We start from the raw sequence: 18564 nt of genomic DNA on the forward strand, positions 1-18564 counted from the left end.
TACAAATATCCACACAATATGCATATCATTTGATAGATCTCCTCATCCTGAACAACTTTGCCTCAAGAACCATTGCTGTCAATCAAACTGTTCATTAATTATTCATTAATATGTTAAAAACCTACTTTTGCGAACTAGTCCTAGGTTTTTTGCCCGATCGGAACCAGACCAGTCTAGGACAATTCTCTGGACTCTCTAGATCAATAATTATCAAAAAAAAGTTGAACTTTTGCATTTGGATGGCTGTAATAGGGTAATTTATAAAATGGGCGTGTCAAAATACATTAAAAAGCCTATAAATCCTAAATAAAAACTCAGAACTTCACAAAAATTGGTCAGCATATGTGATATAACATCATTAACAAGCATGAAAAATTCTATGGAGATCGGACGATAGGTGGCGCTATAACTGTTAAAAAGCTTTAAAATCATATATTTCCTATGGTAAACTGCCTGTATTGGCTGTAAATGGTCTTTTCCATCTCTGATCATATAATTTTCATATCATAATGTTAAAAACTAGTGCAATACAATTATCTGGACTCACTAGATCAATAATTGTCAGAAAAAGTTGAACTACTTCATTTGGATAGCTATAATAGGTTCACTTCAAAATGTGGCCTTTACCAAGTGTCCCCGAAAGCCTATATCTCTTTAATCAATGCTCAGACCTTCTTAAAAACAAGTCAGAACGTGTGAAATATCACCCTGAACAAGCATGAAAATTTTCAGACAGATCGGACAAAATTTGCCTCTATAACAGTTAAAAAGGTGAAAATTATATGAATTAATGGCATGTTAAGCCAATAAGTGGTATTTTACTGCCCCCTGCTGTTTAAAATAGTCATTTTCTCATATTGGTATTGGTATCAGCCATGGTAAATCATGATAAATGATGGTGTGTGTGTGTGTGTGTGTGTGTGTGTGTGTGTGTGTGGTACAAATATAACAAAGGTTTTATTTTCCAACATGAAAACAAACATAACAGAGTGCTAGTGCACAAACAATAACCGACAATGATAATGGATGAGAGGGGAACTTAAATACACAGATCAAGACAAGGACAACAGGTGACGGTTATGATGATGAGGAGCAGGTGATGATGAGGAGGGTGATGAGGAGCAGGTGCAGGTGATGATGACAGATGGTGAATGTGATGAAGACAGAAGGTGAATGTGATGAAGGTGAATGTGACACCAATATCACTGAAACATTTGTGTGTGTGTGTGTGTGTGTGTGTGTGTGTGTGTGTGTGTGTGTGTGTGTGTGGTACAAATATAACAAAGGTTTTATTTTCCAACATGAAAACAAACATAACAGAGTGCTAGTGCACAAACAATAACCGACAATGATAATGGGTGAGAGGGGAACTTAAATACACAGATCAAGACAAGGACAACAGGTGACGGTTATGATGATGAGGAGCAGGTGATGATGATGAGGGTGATGAGGAGCAGGTGATGACGACAGATGGTGAATGTGATGAAGACAGAAGGTGAATGTGATGAAGGTGAATGTGACACCAATATCACTGAAACATTTGTGTGTGTGTGTGTGTGTGTGTGTGTGTGTGTGTGTGTAGCATTATTGTGTGTAGCATATGTAGCAAGTATGCATTATTGAGTTAACATGGAAACACTGGTTTGCTTTAGTGCAGAAAACTGGTCAAAATCATGAGGTTTAAAGTGAAAGTGAGCCAATAAGTGGTCTTCTACTGCCCTCTGCTGGCCATTCTACTTATTAATTAAATTTTTCCACATGTGCTTGCATTTATACTTGAATACACACTAAAAATCACTTATATAGCAATAACTATTATAACACAATCATATTTTGTCAGTGTTAATCACTTTATTTGCACTGACACTTCAAATAATTGCTAGTAATGTAGTAAATCATGGTAAATCATGGTTAACTATGCTGTGTGTGTGTGTGTGTGTGTGTGTGTGTGTGTGTGTGTGTGTGTGTGTGTGTGTGTGTGTGTGTGAGTGTGTGTGTGTGTGTGTGTCTGTGTGTGTGTGTGTGTGTGTGTGTGTGTGTGTGTGTGTGTGTGTAAGCATGCATTGAGTTAACATGGATAAACTGGTTTGCTTTAGTGCAGAAAACTGGTTTAAAGTGAAAGTGAGCCAATAAGTGGTCTTCTACTGCCCTCTGCTGGCCATTCTACTTATTAATGAAATATTTCAACATGTGCTTGCATTCATACTTGAATACACACTAAAAAAATCACTTATATAGCAATAACTATTATAACACAATCATATTTTGTCAGTGTTAATCACTTTATTTGCACTGACACTTCAAATAATTGCTAGTAATGTGATTAATCAGGCTAGAAACATGGTAAATCAAAGTAAATAATACTAGATTGTCGTTTATCTCCTGGTAAATAATACTAGAACGTGGTATATCATGGTAAATCATGGTTAACTATGCTGTGTGTGTATGTGTGTGTGTGTGTGTGTGTGTGTGTGTGTGTGTGTGTGTGTGTGTGTGTGTGTAAGCATGCATTGAGTTAACATGGAAAAACTGGTTTGCTTTAGTGCAGAAAACTGGTTTAAAGTGAAAGTGAGCCAATAAGTGGTCTTCTAGTGCCCTCTGCTGGCCATTCTACTTAATAATGAAATATTTTACATGTGCTTTTGCATTCATACTTGGACACACACTAAAAATCACGTATATAACTAACTATTATAACACAATAATATTTTGTCAGTGTTCATCACCTCATTTGCACTGACACTTCACATAATTGCTAGTAATGTGGTTAATCATGCTAGAAACATTGTAAATCATAGTAAATAATACTGAAATGAGGTGTATCAAGGTAAATCATGCTAGAATCCTAATAAATCATTCTGGAACATGGTATATGATAGTAAATCATGCTAGAATCATATTAAATAATTCTAGAATGTGGCAAATCGTCGTGGGAGGAGCCTATTTTACTCAAATGGCTATAACTCAAGAAGTAAATGAGATATCTTCACCAAACTCAGTACACATGTGTATGGGTTCAATTTGAGGTCACAGTAAACAATTTTATGGAGATCGGACCATAGGTGGCGCTATAACTGTTAAAAAGCTTTAAAACCATATATATCCCATGGCAAATTGCCTGTATTGGCTGTAAATGGTCTTTTCCATCTATTATGTCAGTGGTTACATGCTTGCTAAATAAATCTTAATAACTTTTGATGCTTTTGTGCTTAAATGCCTTAAAGGCCTTAACTGCTTGAACCCCGATAAATGCTGCTTGCAGCTTTAATTAATTTTTATTTTTTTATCCTTTATTTATCCTGGTAAACTGTTTGAGAACCACTTCTCATTTACAAACATGACCTGGCCAAGAGGCAACAGGAATAAATAGAAACAATCCAACCGTCTCCATTGACTTTGCATTGCGAGAGGCTATACCTCCTTGTCATTCCTTGCTTCTAACAAAAGACAGAAAAATGCCTAAAAGCTGCTGTGTGACAAGGTGTACAGCAAACAAGCTAAAAAACCCAGAAATAAGTTTTTATTAGCTCTCGACCCCAAAAAACGAGTGTTTAGGACATAAAAGTGGATACAGGCAGTTGAGACAAAGCGTCGTGTCTCATTACTCTGAGAACGATACTCGGTTACTCACGTAACCTCGGTTCTCTCTAGAGAGGGAACGAGTATTGCGTAAGGAACTTACGCTACGGGAAAAGTCATCTTTTCTCGAGATACTGAAGCCAAAAAATTATCCTTAATTTTTCATAATTTGTCAACGCAGTGCAGCAGGCAGCACAGCAGAGCTAGAGCGGGCAATACTGCGTGCTCATTGGCTGCCGCGCGGCAACTGCTTAAGCCTACCAGTGAGCCCCGCGTGACGTCACGCCCAATCAGGGTGCGCGCACCCTCGCGCGTCACAGCCCGCCAGAAGGGGCGGCGTCAGAGCGTATAAAAACAGGGCTCGGAGGCTTAATTCTCTGGTTTCTGTCGAATGAAGCGACATGAGCTCGAGGCGCAAGCACGGCAGGGAACGCAATACTCGTTCCCTCTCTAGAGAGAACCGAGGTTACGTGAGTAACCGAGTATCGTTCTCTTACGAGAGGTTCTCTCGTATTGCGTAAGGAACTTACGCTACGGGAACCCTTTGTCAACGCCGTGCGCGCCATGCATCCACACACAACTCCAGGGGGAGGGGACCCGGGGAGTGAAGAGTGGGGAGAGAGGTGGCCAGCAATGCGGGCCAACACATGTACATAAGCACCTGTACTCAGGTCTGTATATAAAAGCTTTCCCTGAAAGTGCGGCTCGACCAGAAGAGTCAAATCTAATATCCAGCCTGCGAAGAGCAGGGCATGAACATGATTTTAGACTGCAAGAAGTTTAGCCTGCAGGGCGGGAACTTCCAGGTTATAAAACCTAACAAATGTAGACGGGGAGGCCCAGCCTGCTGCCGTACAAATGTCATAAATGGAAATCCCACTGGACCATGCCCACGATGAGGCAACGCCTCTGGTGGAATGAGCCCGTATGCCCAGAGGGCACTGCAGGTCTTTGGACGCGTATGCTGTCGCAATAGCGTCCACTATCCATCTGGATAGCGTCTGTTTCGAGGCGGCGAGACCCTTGGTGTGCCCACCAAACGAAACAAAGAGCTGCTCTGAGAGCCTGAAGGCTGCAGAGCGCGTAATATAAAGCCTTAACGCCCTGACAGGACAAAGGAGGTTATTATCGACCTCACTGGCTGCCGGCGGCAGGGCTGAGAGGGAGATAATCTGTGCTCTGAAAGGAGTACCCAACACTTTAGGGACATAGCCATGTCTAGGTTTGAGAATGACTAACGAGTCGTTAGGTCCAAACTCGAGACACGACGCGCTAACTGATAGCGCATGCAAGTCACCCACACGTTTTACTGAGGCGAGGGCCAGCAGAAAAACGGTTTTGAAAGTGAGGTATTAGAGACCCACAGAGTCTAACGGCTCGAAGGGAAAAGCTTTAAGGGCCTCCAGGACCAAAGACAGATCCCATATCGGAACCGAAGGTGGCCGTGGAGGGTTCAGCCTCCTGGCGCCTCGCAGGAAACGGGTAATGAGTTTGTTTCTTCCTAGTGCGCGGCTGCGCGCCGAGTCGGCGAACGCAGCAATCGCCGCAACATACACCTTGAGCGTGGAGGGGGACCTGCCCGCGTCCAAGAGCTCTTGGAGGAAGTTCAGAACCTGTGGAACCCTACAGGACTGAGAGTTCAAACTCTTCCCTGCACACCATTTGTTAAACACTGACCATTTAGACGCATAGAGCCGCCTCGTCGAGGGGGCTCTGGACTGCGAGGTCGTGTTAACTACCCCTTCTGGCAGATCAGCGAATATTCGTTGATTACCCACGCATGCAGAGACCAGCGCTCTGGATGGGGATGCAGAATTGACCCTCGGGCTTGAGAGAGACGGTCTCTCCTCGCCGGAATCGGCCACGGGGCTGTGTCTGACAGGCTCACCAGCTCCGGGAACCAGGGTTGGTTCTCCCAGTGCGGGGCTATGAGGAGCACTGCGCAGCGCGTTTCCCTGATCTTTGCTAATACCTGAGGCAGCATTGAGATCGGGGGGAAAGCGTACAACGGGACACTGGGCCAAACTTGGGCCAGCGCATCCTTGCTCTTCGAAAAGAACCTTTTGCACTGAGCGTTCTCGCTTGTGGCAAAAAGGTCCAATTTCGCTTCGCCGAAGCGGCGCCACAACGTCTGTACCGTCTGGCTGTGTAACGCCCATTCCCCTGGGGTAACATTGTCCCTGGACAGTTTGTCCGGGTCGTCGTTCAGGTGCCCGGGCACGTGCGCGGCTCTCAGCGAGCGCAGCGAGCCCTGAGCCCAGACCAAAAGGCGTTCTGTTAGAGCGCGCAGGGCTCTGGATCTGAGTCCGCCCTGGCGGTTCACGTAGGACACCACTGACATGTTGTCTGAGCGAACTAGCACGTGGTGTCCCCGCAAGTATGGGAGAAAATGCTTCAAAGCCTTCTCGACCGCTAACATCTCCAGACAGTTTATATGGAGGTTCCGCTCTGGGCCCGACCAGGGGCCGCAGATTGGTCTGCCCCCGTAAAGCGCTCCCCAACCCATGTTGGACGCGTCTGTCGAGACCACTTTGCGGTGTGAGATGACTCCCATTGTCACTCCCTGTCGGTACCATTCGGGCGCTAGCCAGGGCTGCAGGGCTGAGACACAGACCTGAGTCACGCTGACTTGAGCGCTGCCCGAAACCCACGCTCCGCGGGGTATTTTCGATTTCAGCCAGCATTGAAGCGGGCGCATTCGAAGTAAACCCAGCTGTAGGACCGCTGCGGCTGATGCCATATGGCCTAACAGCTTCTGGAAACGTTTCAGAGGGAGGTATCTGCCCTTTTGGAAGGATGCGGCGAGGTGTCGAACACAGCGCGCGCGCTGTTCTGACAGCCTGGCCGTCATCGCCACCGAGTCCAGTTCTATTCCTAGGAAGGAAATTGACTGACTGGGGATAAGTGAGCTCTTGGCCCAGTTCACCGAAAGACCCAGGCTTTCCAGATGACTGAGAAGCGCTATCTTGTGAGAGATGAGTTCCTCTTTTGACTGCGCTAGAATGAGCCAATCGTCCAGATAGTTCAGAATTCGCATGCCCTGTTTTCTCAGGGGAGCGAGAGCTGAATCCATGCACTTCGTAAATGTACGGGGTGCTAGGGACAGGCCGAACAGAAGGACGGTATATTGATACACCTGGCCGTCGAAGGCGAATCTCAAGAATGGCCTGTGACGGGGTATAATCTGGATTTGAAAATACGCGTCTTTCAGATCGAGAGATATGAACCAGTCCCTCGGGCGAATTAGCGCGAGGATCTGCCTGGTCGTAAGCATTTTGAACGGCCGTCTCATGAGAGCCCTGTTCAAATGTCTCAGATCTAATATGGGTCTGAGCCCACCGTCCTTCTTGGGCACGAGGAAATAACGGCTGTAAAAGCCCGCCTCGGTCAGAGAAGGAGGAACTCTCTCTATCGCGTTGTTTTTTTTTTTTTTTTTTGTTTTTTTTTTTTTCGTAGCAGCTTCGCTATTTCTGCATGAAGCAGATGGGCTGCTTCTGCGTTCACTTTCATTTCGGTCCGGGCTTGAAAGCGCGGAGGCCGACGACTGAACTGTAGCGAATAGCCCTGTATTACCGTGTCCAGCACCCATGTCGACACACCCGGAATAGCTTTCCATGCATTCGCACTCATAGCTAGGGGTCGAATGGCCTCTGAGTCCTGCCCGCTGCATAGCGCGGGACGAGGGACCTGCAGTGGCGGGCGCGCGGTGCGCGCTGAGACAGTGCTTCGAGACGGGGACTCGCTGATAGCAGTGACCGGCCGGATTGCGCTGAGAGAGCGCGCGTGAGTGTTTATAGCAGAGTGTGAACGCAGGGGAGCGGGCACAGGACTCTTTATTAAAACACGGCCGGTGGCAGTGGCGATATCTGAACCCTGAACGTGTGAGACAGAGCGAACAGCGTGTGGTTGTGAGCACTCGTGAGCGGGCACCTTTCCTACACTTAACACTCGAGCGGCAAGTGCGCGCTTTATGTGAGTGTGCTCTGTGGGGTACACAGGGGGAATTGTGCTTGTGTGTAGAAATGAACACTGGGTCGTGGGCATATTTACTACACTCAAACACCGTCGGCGTGAGCCGAATAACCAGAATTAACACTCTTTGCCAGATTTTCTGGGCCGCTGTGCGAACAGCGTTTGTGTGCAGGCGAGCGAGTTGTATAACTGACTCATTGGCTGCAATACACACACTTTCTGCGTGTGAGAAGCTGGCCGCGAGCTTGGATCAGCGAACAGCATAAAAAATTTTGCTGCCAGAGCCGGGATCGAACACGGGTCTCTGGTGTGAAAGCCTGTTATTCTGCCACTGAGCCACAGGGGAAGAGTGCATAGGCTATCGGTTCGCTCGAGCATAAGAGAGGGCGGGTCATGTTTTTCGTCGGCGATAGCGTGCAGACGTGCGTGTATTATAACAGGCTCGTTGCTGCAACATTAACATTTTCAGCCGCCTAAACTCAGAGGGGGCTGAGAAACGTATGGGAATTGGAGAATGGCCCGGCCTCAGCGGGGCTACAAACATCTCCCTCCTCATTCCGCCGGTGAGTGAGGCACGCGGGGTGCTGAGCATTACTCGTGACCGTCCGCTCTGACATCCCTGAGAACGGCGCAGTTTGCGCGGGAAGCGGGGCGAGTAGCCGGAGCGTCGTCATGTTTTGCAGGCGAGCGTGTAAGGTAACAGGCTCGTTTACTGCAATATTAATATTTCCAGCCGCCTGAACTTAGAGGGGACTGAGAAATATGTGAGAAAGGCGGAAGCCAAGCCTCGGTGGGACTCGAACGCTCTCTTTCCTCCTATCACCGGCGAGTGACGGACGCGGGGACAGTAGCTTTCTTGTAACGTAAAGAAAACTAACCCCGCGACTGTCAGCTTCTGCAATCCCTTGTGAGCGGCGCAGTCTGCGCGGCTCGAACAGAGGGAGAGAGTGCGGGGAGGGCGAGTAGCCAGAGAGCGTTATCCTGTTTGCAGGCGTGCGTGTGCTGTGACAGGCTCGTTTACTGCAGTATAGATATTCCCAGTAGCCTGAACTAGGAGGGGACTGAGAAATATGTTAGAGATGGAGGTTAGACCGGCCTTGGCGGGTCTAGAACACTCTTTTCTCCCTTCGCCGGGAGACGGCGGGCGGGGGGGAGGGGGGTAGCTTTCTTGTAACGTAAAGAAAGCTAGCCCCGTGACCGTACGCGTCTGCGATCCCTTGTGAGCGGCACGTTTTGCGCGGCTCGAACAGAGGGAGAGAGCGAGCCCCGTAATCATCCGCATCTCTAACACACCTTGTGAGAGGCGCAGTTGCGCGGCTCGACAGAGGGAGAGAGAGAGAGCGGGGAGTGGTGCGAGGCATTTGAAACAACGCCTCGTGTAAAGATACATCAGTAAAACACATAATGAGAAAGGATATATCGCCGGATAGCTGAGCTGACACGGCAGGCTGAAGGCGGCGAAGATTCGTCCGGCTTCCTCAGGCTGTCCTAGGCTGGCTCGTTGCTGGTTTCGACGGCGACGGCTTCTCTCAGAGAGCAGCGATGCGAAGAGCTTCGCTGAAGAGACAGAAATCAGAGAATTAAGCCTCCGAGCCCTGTTTTTATACGCTCTGACGCCGCCCCTTCTGGCGGGCTGTGACGCGCGAGGGTGCGCGCACCCTGATTGGGCGTGACGTCACGCGGGGCTCACTGGTAGGCTTAAGCAGTTGCCGCGCGGCAGCCAATGAGCACGCAGTATTGCCCGCTCTAGCTCTGCTGTGCTGCCTGCTGCACTGCGTTGACAAATTATGAAAAATTAAGGATAATTTTTTGGCTTCAGTATCTCGAGAAAAGATGACTTTTCCCGTAGCGTAAGTTCCTTACGCAATACGAGAGAACCTCTCGTAAGAGAACTAACGTACGCCCGCTGGAGGAGACCGTAATCGGCAACACAGGATAGTTTATCTTACAGAAATATAATATATAAAACTGACATTTGGATATTTGACTCACCAGTGACCAAATGTTTAACTTACTGCACACGTAGTGTATTTTTAGGGCATACTGAGTGGCAGGATCCAACAATACCCATTCGTTCCAGCCTGTATCCACTTTTATGTCTTCAAACGCTCGTTTTTTGGGGTCGACAGCTTATTTCTGGGTTTCTTAGCTTGTTTGCTGTACACCTTGTCACATAGCAGCTTTTAGGCATTATTCTGTTTTTTGTTAGAAGCAAGAAATGACAAGGAGGCAGCTTCACGCAATGTAAAGTCAATGGAGACGGTTGGATTGTTTGTTTTTTTTTCCCGGTGGGCGTGGTCTTCAGATTATGACGCGTGGCGCTCTGTCTCTATATGTTGTCAGAGTGAATACATTTCATTTTAAAGAAAGGTTTGTAACGCGTTCATTTCCTAAACCTGATGTGTTTTAAACACAGAAGGACGGATAATAGTTTTAACTTTAGTATGAGAAAACAGTGTATGATCAAAGCTCTTCTGCAGACATTTTGTGTGGCTCTTAAAAGAGCCTTTGTGTGTGTGTGGAGCTGACTCCTCTACTTGGAGCTGGTGTATTTGGTCACCGCCTTTGTGCCCTCAGACACGGCGTGTTTGGCCAGCTCTCCGGGCAGCAGCAGACGCACGGCGGTCTGGATCTCTCGAGATGTGATGGTGGAGCGCTTGTTGTAGTGAGCGAGACGAGACGCTTCACCGGCGATGCGCTCGAAGATGTCGTTGACGAAAGAGTTCATGATTCCCATCGCCTTGGAGGAGATCCCGGTGTCGGGATGAACCTGCTTCAGGACTTTGTACACGTAGATCGCGTAGCTCTCCTTCCTGGTCTTTCTGCGCTTCTTTCCGCCCTTGCCGGCGGTTTTAGTGACGGCCTTCTTCGAGCCCTTCTTGGGTGCGGACTTCGCTGGTTCAGGCATGATGATTCAGTCAGAGAAACTCAGAGAACAATAAAGCTGATTCACTGCAGGCAGGCTTTATGCTCTGCTCTATGCTAATTTACAAAGGGAAAAACGAAGCTCTGTGATTGTGAGTCTTCAACCCATAGAGTGACCTCATTGGCCAAATTACACATTCGCTGACTTGTAGGTGGACCAATCAGAAGCTTTAAAATATGAATCACGCCCATCTATAAATACCATCCCCCACATCGACTCCATTCCTTTGTTTCATTTTCCCGCACTTTTTTTTTCGGAATGAATAAGAAAATGTATAATTGAATAATTTCAGAAATCTTTAACCAGGTACTCTGCGGATTCAATAATTTGAACATTTATTTAGAAGCAGAAATAACACAATGTATTATTACTCAATGTAAACTCCATGAATTCACTATATTTGCACAATACTGTGCTTTGAAAGATGAGCATATTCCCTTGAGGCCCAGAAACGTTTTGTTGGTGTATTTTTCCATCTCATTGCATTGTTTACAGCATAAGAAACCGCAGAAGATAACATAAGAAACAGATTGAAAAATTATGTTATATGCTATGCTGTGTCCACTTGTTTAAAAAAATAAAATGACAAGAAATTACATGTTTGGGCAAAAACTACGGGAAGTGTTCTTGGGGCAACATGTGATGAAAAAAGAAGTGTTCTACATTCTTAGGAATATCTATTTCCTTCCCTATACACCTTGTCTCCCAAAACCCCATATATTTTTCCCGAGATGTTGATTTATGACAAACAACTTGAAAACAAGTCTGATTTCAATGATAATTACAAAATATTATAATTTTCCATAAGAGTGCTAAATTAATGCCAGTCATATTTAAAGACTAAGCAGAAGTTGTTGTCATGGTGAAACCTTCAAACACTTGTTATCTGTGGAAAGCACTGAATTTGACTTTACAGGACATCCAGGCTGAAAAACGTGTTGTGTTAGAAATAGACTAAATAAGGTCCACTACAGTAAAGAATAAACTGTATTTTGAAAGACTTGCAAACACAAATGTAAGAACAATAGTGAACTATCAAAAAATACTGCACAATAACAACGAACGCCCACAACTCTTTGAAAATGTAGTTTTAACTGCAAAGCACAATTGTGAGAACAGTAAAACCATATAAGTTTAGAATTTGTATTTGCTTAATAATTGAGGCAACGTTTAAGTAAAGCACAATAATTGATATACTACTACTACAAAAAAAAAAATATATATATATATATTTCACCACCTCAAACTTGTTCTTTGTGTGTAAATGTGTGTGGCTCTTAAAAGAGCCGTTGTGTTTTTCTTCTTCGTGGATCTCTTAACCCCCGAACCCGTACAGAGTGCGTCCCTGTCGCTTCAGCGCGTACACAACATCCATGGCGGTGACGGTCTTTCTCTTGGCGTGTTCAGTGTAAGTCACAGCATCACGAATGACGTTCTCCAGAAACACCTTCAACACACCGCGAGTCTCTTCATAGATCAGGCCAGAAATACGCTTGACGCCGCCACGACGAGCAAGACGACGAATAGCGGGTTTAGTGATTCCCTGGATATTATCGCGAAGAACCTTTCGGTGCCGCTTAGCGCCTCCTTTACCGAGTCCTTTACCGCCTTTTCCTCTTCCAGACATGACTGCGAATGATATAAGTTTAATTGGGGGAAATTCTGTTTAACTATAAGGCTTTAGTCATTTTGACCCGTGAGGGAAGGATTTGTTACAGAGCATGAGGGTTACCGTATGTAAACATACAAATGGTATTAACTATTGTAGCATAACATTAAAACCAGTTAATTTCCTTAAATTTGCTTTTATATTTAGGTAATACATAAAAATAGCATTTTTAAGACCACCGTGGCATATCAAGTTCTTGCTTCAAAACACCATAATATAGAAATCATCTTTCATAGAGTTAATGAGGTGGCTCTTAAAAGAGCCTTTGTGTTTGTATGACTGATATACAGTGGATTTAAGCGCGCTCTCCGCGGATGCGGCGGGCCAGCTGGATGTCTTTGGGCATGATGGTGACTCTCTTGGCGTGGATGGCGCACAAGTTGGTGTCCTCAAACAGACCCACCAAATAAGCCTCGCTCGCCTCCTGCAGGGCCATGACAGCCGAGCTCTGGAAGCGCAGATCCGTCTTGAAATCTTGAGCGATTTCTCTCACCAGACGCTGGAAGGGCAGTTTGCGAATCAGCAGTTCAGTGGATTTCTGGTAACGGCGAATCTCTCTCAGCGCCACGGTACCGGGCCTGTAACGATGAGGCTTCTTAACCCCACCGGTAGCGGGAGCGCTCTTACGGGCGGCTTTAGTGGCCAGCTGCTTCCTCGGGGCTTTTCCTCCGGTGGACTTACGAGCGGTCTGCTTAGTTCTTGCCATTGTATCTCAGAAGATCAGTTGTTACTGTAAACAAGACGAATGAATGAATAGTTCACTCGAACACAGCGCGTATTTAAGGCCAGGGCTGCCATGCGCTCATTGGATGGCTTTGCTTCAGATGCATTCGATTGGTTATTGTCTGACGTCAGTAAATGACAGTTGGCCAATGGCTGTTTTCAAACAAGTCACGTCAGTTTGTGGTTCCCGCCCAAACGTACTTTGCTTTTTCTCTGTATCCACGAAAATAGATTAGACCAAATCTGATTAGGCGAAATCTGATTTTTAATGTTTCTTAAAAACTAAGTGGACGTACAATTTGACTTGTGGAAATAATATAGTAAAAACCTTAGACAAGTACAGATACTTATATCATCACGATATATGTATTACATTTCTTACATTTATTTTTATCAATATATCAGCTTAAATATTTTTAGCAATGCCAATAACGCTACATTTTCATAATGCCCTCATTAAACCCTCAAAGTGTAGTGGTTAGTTAGAAAATGCTTTACTTTCAAAAACAATATTTGGTGACCATGTGTATTTCTAGTGAAATTAAGAATTGAAAAATGCTTAATTGAAAAAAAAAAAGTGCATAATGGAATCTCAGACAAGAAACAAACTTCGACCTGTGGGATTTTTTTTTTATGTCAGCATTGTGTATTACAATAACTAAATTAATGTGTGGATTCTGCAGCAACATTATTATTTGTTTTATCGAAGTGACTTATAGAAAATCAAATAAAAATCGGGTAAATGAAATCACTCTTTCTTGGGGAATTGTGTGGCTCTTAAAAGAGCCTTTGGTTTGAAGAGAAGCTTCGGTCAGTCTACTTGGCCTTCGCGGGCTTCTCGGTCTTCTTGGGCAGCAGCACGGCCTGAATGTTGGGCAACACACCACCCTGAGCGATGGTCACGCCACCCAGAAGCTTGTTCAGCTCCTCGTCATTGCGCACCGCCAGCTGCAGGTGTCGAGGGATGATGCGGGTCTTCTTGTTATCCCGAGCGGCGTTTCCAGCCAACTCCAGGATCTCAGCGGTCAGATACTCGAGCACAGCGGCCAAATACACCGGAGCTCCGGCACCGACGCGCTGGGCATAGTTGCCTTTGCGGAGAAGCCTGTGAACACGGCCGACGGGGAACTGCAGTCCCGCTCTGGAAGAGCGACTCTTGGCCTTAGCGCGAGCCTTTCCCCCGGTTTTACCTCTTCCACTCATTTTCAAAAAAAGTTACCACAACACACTGTTATGACGAAATTGACAAAAATGACTAAGAAAGGTGAATTCACATACTGTATTTAAACGAGAGTGCCAGTCGCCTATTGGTTTAGACTGTGATACATTTCAAACCAATCACCAAACTTCGCTCCAAAACCCCACCCCCTTATTGGAACGATCACATGTATTGACTAGACACTGACAAAAGAGACTGCAAAAAAGTACAAAAATGGGTATTACACTCTTCCTACCAACAGTGCTTCACCTTTCACACACTATATTCTGTGCACATTGACTAGATCTGATACTGTACAGTATTATTATCTTATTTTAATATTGGAATTGAATCACTACCATTGTTGTATTGTTTGTATTATCACATTTCTCCAGCATATTATTTAGTGTATATATTCTTTACTGTTAATCAACATTCTATTTGGACTGTGATCACTGTTTGAACCATCATACACTTTTTGGCCTTTTTAATCAATTTCTTCTGAATAAAATTGGTTTACTTGAGTTTTACCTAAACTTGGTGACTTGTTTAATTGCATGAATGTAAGTGGTCGAAAGTCACATCTTGGTTATTTGATTCCTGAATTAACTAATTATTCAAATACATGAGTTTTGCTCTTTACTGGGAGTCAGTGGTTGGCTCTTAAAAGAGCCGTTGAGAAACAAACAGTAACGTTAGATTTATTTCTTCTTAGGAGCTGCCTTTTTAGGCTTGGCTGCTTTAGGTTTTGCTGCTTTAGGTTTCGCCGCTTTGGGTTTGGCCGCCTTTGCCTTTTTTGGGCTCTTGGCTGCTTTCTTAGGAGTCGCCGGTTTCTTGGCCTTCTTGGGGCTCTTCGTTGCCTTCTTAGCGGCGGGTTTCTTCACCTTCTTCGGGGATTTCTTAGCGGCGGGCTTCTTCGCTGATGCAGTTTTAGGCTTCTTAGCGGCAGCGGGTTTCTTGGCTGCGGGCTTCTTGGCTTTAGGAGCCGCTTTCTTGGCGGGTTTCTTCTTGGTCTCGGCTGTCTGCTTGTTGAGTTTGAAGGAGCCCGAGGCGCCGGTCCCTTTGACCTGAACCAGGGTGCCTTTAGTCACCAGGCTCTTGATGGCGATCTTGACGCGGGAGTTGTTCTTCTCCACATCGTATCCACCGGCAGCGAGCGCTTTCTTCAGGGCGGCGAGGGACACACCGCTCCTCTCCTTGGATGCGGACACAGCCTTGACGATGAGCTCGCCGACGCCTGGACCTGCTTTCTTGGCTTTCACAGCGGACTTCTTCTTGGGCGATTTAGCCGGGGCGGCAGCAGCGGGGGCTGGGGCGGTTTCTGCCATTTCTGTCTCTCTGATTAGATCTGAAAAAATTCTGGTTTCAACAATGAATGAAAAGCGCTCTAGCAGCGCTGCGGTCTTAAATAACACATGAGAACCTCGTAGACTCAACCTGCCCCGCTCGGTGTCTGCTGCTCGCTGACGCTTGTGTTTTCTTCTCTTACATTTGGGGCAAAACTGGAGCTGTTAAATAGTTTGTCACATTCAAAACTAACTAAACACCAAGCAGAGGTTCTGGGCTTTCATTAGAGACTAAAAAACGCGAAGAGGAAACGTTACTTTTGCCTTCGTCAGACCAAATCCAAGGCGAGCATCAGCAACGGGGAAAAGCAGCGTGCGAATCTGATGGATAGTTTTAATGAAAAAGGTGATAAAAGCCTGAACGCGTCATTTGTGTGATCAGCAAACAGTCTGAAAGAGACTTTAATGAAATCAGCATCAGTGATGAGCGTTAGGAGGCTCTCGTACAGCTGTTGTTTTGGACAACTTGAAGCACACGAACATCATCCGGAGTCTCAGAGTCTGTCTGTGGCCCTTATCTTCGGTCAGCAGATTATCAATATGTTATCTCATTAAACGCGTTTTTACATCGTTGATATAGGCCAGCATCATATCACGACATAAATATTTTAATTGTAGGCTAATAAAGGATTGTGTCTACTGATTCGCCATTCATCTCTTAGGGATGTGAATGGGAATTATTGCTAATTTAAAGCAAGAGAAAAGCACAGGTCATAATTTCCCTTTAGCCACTATACATGCTAATTCAAAACATAGTTTTGTATGTAAAATGGGCCATTGAGTTTAATATATTTATTAGATAGATCGTTTTTCTTTTTTAAATTATGGTGTGAACTGAAATGATGAGGATAATGGATTAGTGTTGAGTTTGCAGGTCTCTAGACTGGTCTCGTCTGGTTTGTTACAGTTTCAACCAAATCACTGATCTGGGTCTCCGCTTGGATTTGCTCAGACTATAACAGAACAAATTTAATGATGTTAAAACAATTTAAACATTTTGTTTTGTTGCAGGTCTGTTTTGTGGAAGTTTATTCAACATCTTATGCCTACATTCTGGAGCTTTTCCAATTTGAAAACATCAGGGACTGAGGCCAAAATATGTAACATTAATCTAGATTAAATGCTGTAATATATATATATATATATATATATATATATATATATATATATATATATATATATATATATATATATATATATATATACACTGTTCAAAAAAATTAAAGGAACACTTTGAAAACACATCAGATCTCAATGGGGAAAAATATCATGCTGGATATCTATACTAATATGGACTGGGTAATGTGTTATGAACGAAAGGATGCCACATCGTTTGATGGAAATGAAAATGATCAACCTACAGAGGATTGAATTCAAAGACACCCCGGAAATCTAAGTGAAAAAAATGATGCAGCAGGCTTGTCAATTTTGCTGAAATTTTATTGCAGAAACTCAAAATGGTACTCAGTAGTTTGTATGGCCCCCACGTGCTTGTATGCATGCCTGACAACGTCGGGGCATGCTCCTAATGAGACGACGGATGGTGTCCTGGGGTATTTCCTCCCAGATCTGGACCAGCGCATCACTGAGCTCCTGGACAGTCTGAGGTGCAACCAGGTGATGTCAGATGGACCGAAACACAATGTCCCAGAGGTGTTCTATTGGATGTAGGTCAGGTGAGCGTGGTGACCCTTCAATGGTATCATTCATTCATCCTCCAGGAACTGCCTGCATGCTCTCGCCACATGAGGCCGGGCATTGTTGTGCACCAGGAGGAACCCAGGACCCACTGCACCATCATAGGGCCTGACAATGGATCCAAGGATTTCATCCCGATTCCTAATGACAGTCAGGGTGCCATTGTCTAGCCTGCAGAGGTCTGTGCGTCCCTCCATGGATATGCCTCCCCAGACCATCACTGACCCACCACCAAACCGGTCATGCTGAACGATGTTACAGGCAGCATAACATTCTCCACGGCTTCTCCAGACCCTTTCCTGTCTGTCACGTGCTCAGGGTGAACCTGCTCTCATTTGTGAAAACCACAGGGCACCAGTGGCGGACCTGCCAATTCTGGTGTTCAATGGGAAATGCCAATCGAGCTCCCTGGTGCTGGGCAGTGAGCACAGGGCCCACTCGAGGACGTCGGGCCCTCAGGCCACCCTCATGAAGTCTGTTTCTGATTGTTTGGTCAGAGACATTCACACCAGTGGCCTGTTGGAGGTCATTTTGTAGGGCTCTGGCAGTGCTCATCATGTTCCTCCTCGCACAAAGGAGCAGATACCGGTCCTGCTGATGGGTTAAGGACCTTCTACGGCCCTGTCCAGCTCTCCTAGAGTAGCTGTCTGTCTTCCTGGAATCTCCTCCATGCTCTTGAGACTGTGCTGGGAGACACAGCAAACCTTCTGGCAATGGCACGTATTGATGAGCCATCCTGAAGGAGCTGGACTGCCTGCGCAACCTCTGTAGGGTCCAGGTATCGCCTCATGCTACCAGTAGTGACACTGACCCTAGCCAAATGCAAAACTGGTGAAAAACAGTCCGAAAAGATGAGTAGGGAAAAATGTCAGTGGCCTCCACCTGTAAAACCATTCCTGTTTTGGGGGTTGTCTCACTGTTGCCCATCTAGTGCACCTGCTGTTAATGTCATTAACACTAAAGCAGCTGAAACTGATTACCAACCCCCTCTGTTACTTAACTGACCAGATCAATATCCCAGGAGTTTAACTGACTTGATGCTATTCTCTGATTAAAAAGTGTTCCCTTTAATTTTTTTGAGCAGTGTATATATATATATATACATACATACATACATACATACATACATACATACATATACATATACATACACACACATATATATATATATATATATATATGTACATGTATGTATGTATTTCACTGTTTAATTGTGTCTGTGTCATTTGCATTGAAGTGTAAAGGGACAATTCTTCTACAGAACACAAGATATTTTGATAGTAAGTAAGCAGTTTAGTAACCACTGACTTTCATTGTATGTACACAATTATTATCTTTAATGTTCCACAGAAGAAAGAAAGCCATTGAGGTTTGGAACAACATTAGGGCGAGTAAATGATGACAGAAATCTTGGGTGAAACCCTATGAAGCGACTTTATCATATTTGATACAC

The 18564-nt window shown here is 45.2% G+C and overlaps 5 protein-coding genes across 5 annotated transcripts; all 5 read right to left on the reverse strand.

Moving 5' to 3' along the window:
- Positions 1-9977: 9977 nt before the first annotated feature.
- LOC307154921 (histone H2B 1/2) lies at positions 9978-10473 on the reverse strand. Its single transcript, XM_079865154.1, has one exon. It carries the CDS (start codon positions 10457-10459, stop codon positions 10085-10087), a length of 375 nt encoding a protein of 124 aa, XP_079721280.1. The 5' UTR covers positions 10460-10473; the 3' UTR covers positions 9978-10084.
- A 1268-nt stretch (positions 10474-11741) lies between these two features.
- Positions 11742-12104, reverse strand: LOC307156346 (histone H4; the record flags this gene model as incomplete). Its single annotated transcript, XM_079867636.1, has 1 exon — positions 11742-12104. The coding sequence occupies one exon, from the start codon at positions 12102-12104 to the stop codon at positions 11793-11795; it is 312 nt and encodes a 103-aa protein (XP_079723762.1). The 3' UTR covers positions 11742-11792.
- Positions 12105-12405: 301 nt separating this feature from the next.
- LOC307156137 (histone H3.2) lies at positions 12406-12912 on the reverse strand. Its single transcript, XM_079867358.1, has one exon. The coding sequence runs from the start codon at positions 12850-12852 to the stop codon at positions 12442-12444; it is 411 nt and encodes a 136-aa protein (XP_079723484.1). The 5' UTR covers positions 12853-12912; the 3' UTR covers positions 12406-12441.
- Positions 12913-13634: 722 nt separating this feature from the next.
- On the reverse strand, positions 13635-14091 carry LOC307155866 (histone H2A-like). The gene has a single exon (XM_079866858.1). The coding sequence runs from the start codon at positions 14070-14072 to the stop codon at positions 13686-13688; it is 387 nt and encodes a 128-aa protein (XP_079722984.1). The 5' UTR covers positions 14073-14091; the 3' UTR covers positions 13635-13685.
- Positions 14092-14768: 677 nt separating this feature from the next.
- On the reverse strand, positions 14769-15417 carry LOC307155462 (histone H1-like; the record flags this gene model as incomplete). Its single annotated transcript, XM_079866092.1, has 1 exon — positions 14769-15417. The coding sequence occupies exon 1, from the start codon at positions 15393-15395 to the stop codon at positions 14769-14771; it is 627 nt and encodes a 208-aa protein (XP_079722218.1). The 5' UTR covers positions 15396-15417.
- Between the last annotated feature and the right edge of the window lie 3147 nt (positions 15418-18564).

Source organism: Squalius cephalus (genome assembly GCF_949319135.1).
Source record: "Squalius cephalus genome assembly, chromosome: 3".
Taxonomy (NCBI): domain Eukaryota; kingdom Metazoa; phylum Chordata; class Actinopteri; order Cypriniformes; family Leuciscidae; genus Squalius; species Squalius cephalus.

Bases quoted from the DNA above. Each gene is read 5' to 3' on its own strand.
- LOC307154921 (XM_079865154.1), bottom strand. From the start codon at position 10,459: ATGCCTGAACCAGCGAAGTCCGCACCCAAGAAGGGCTCGAAGAAGGCC.
- LOC307156137 (XM_079867358.1), bottom strand. From the start codon at position 12,852: ATGGCAAGAACTAAGCAGACCGCTCGTAAGTCCACCGGAGGAAAAGCC.
- LOC307155866 (XM_079866858.1), bottom strand. From the start codon at position 14,072: ATGAGTGGAAGAGGTAAAACCGGGGGAAAGGCTCGCGCTAAGGCCAAG.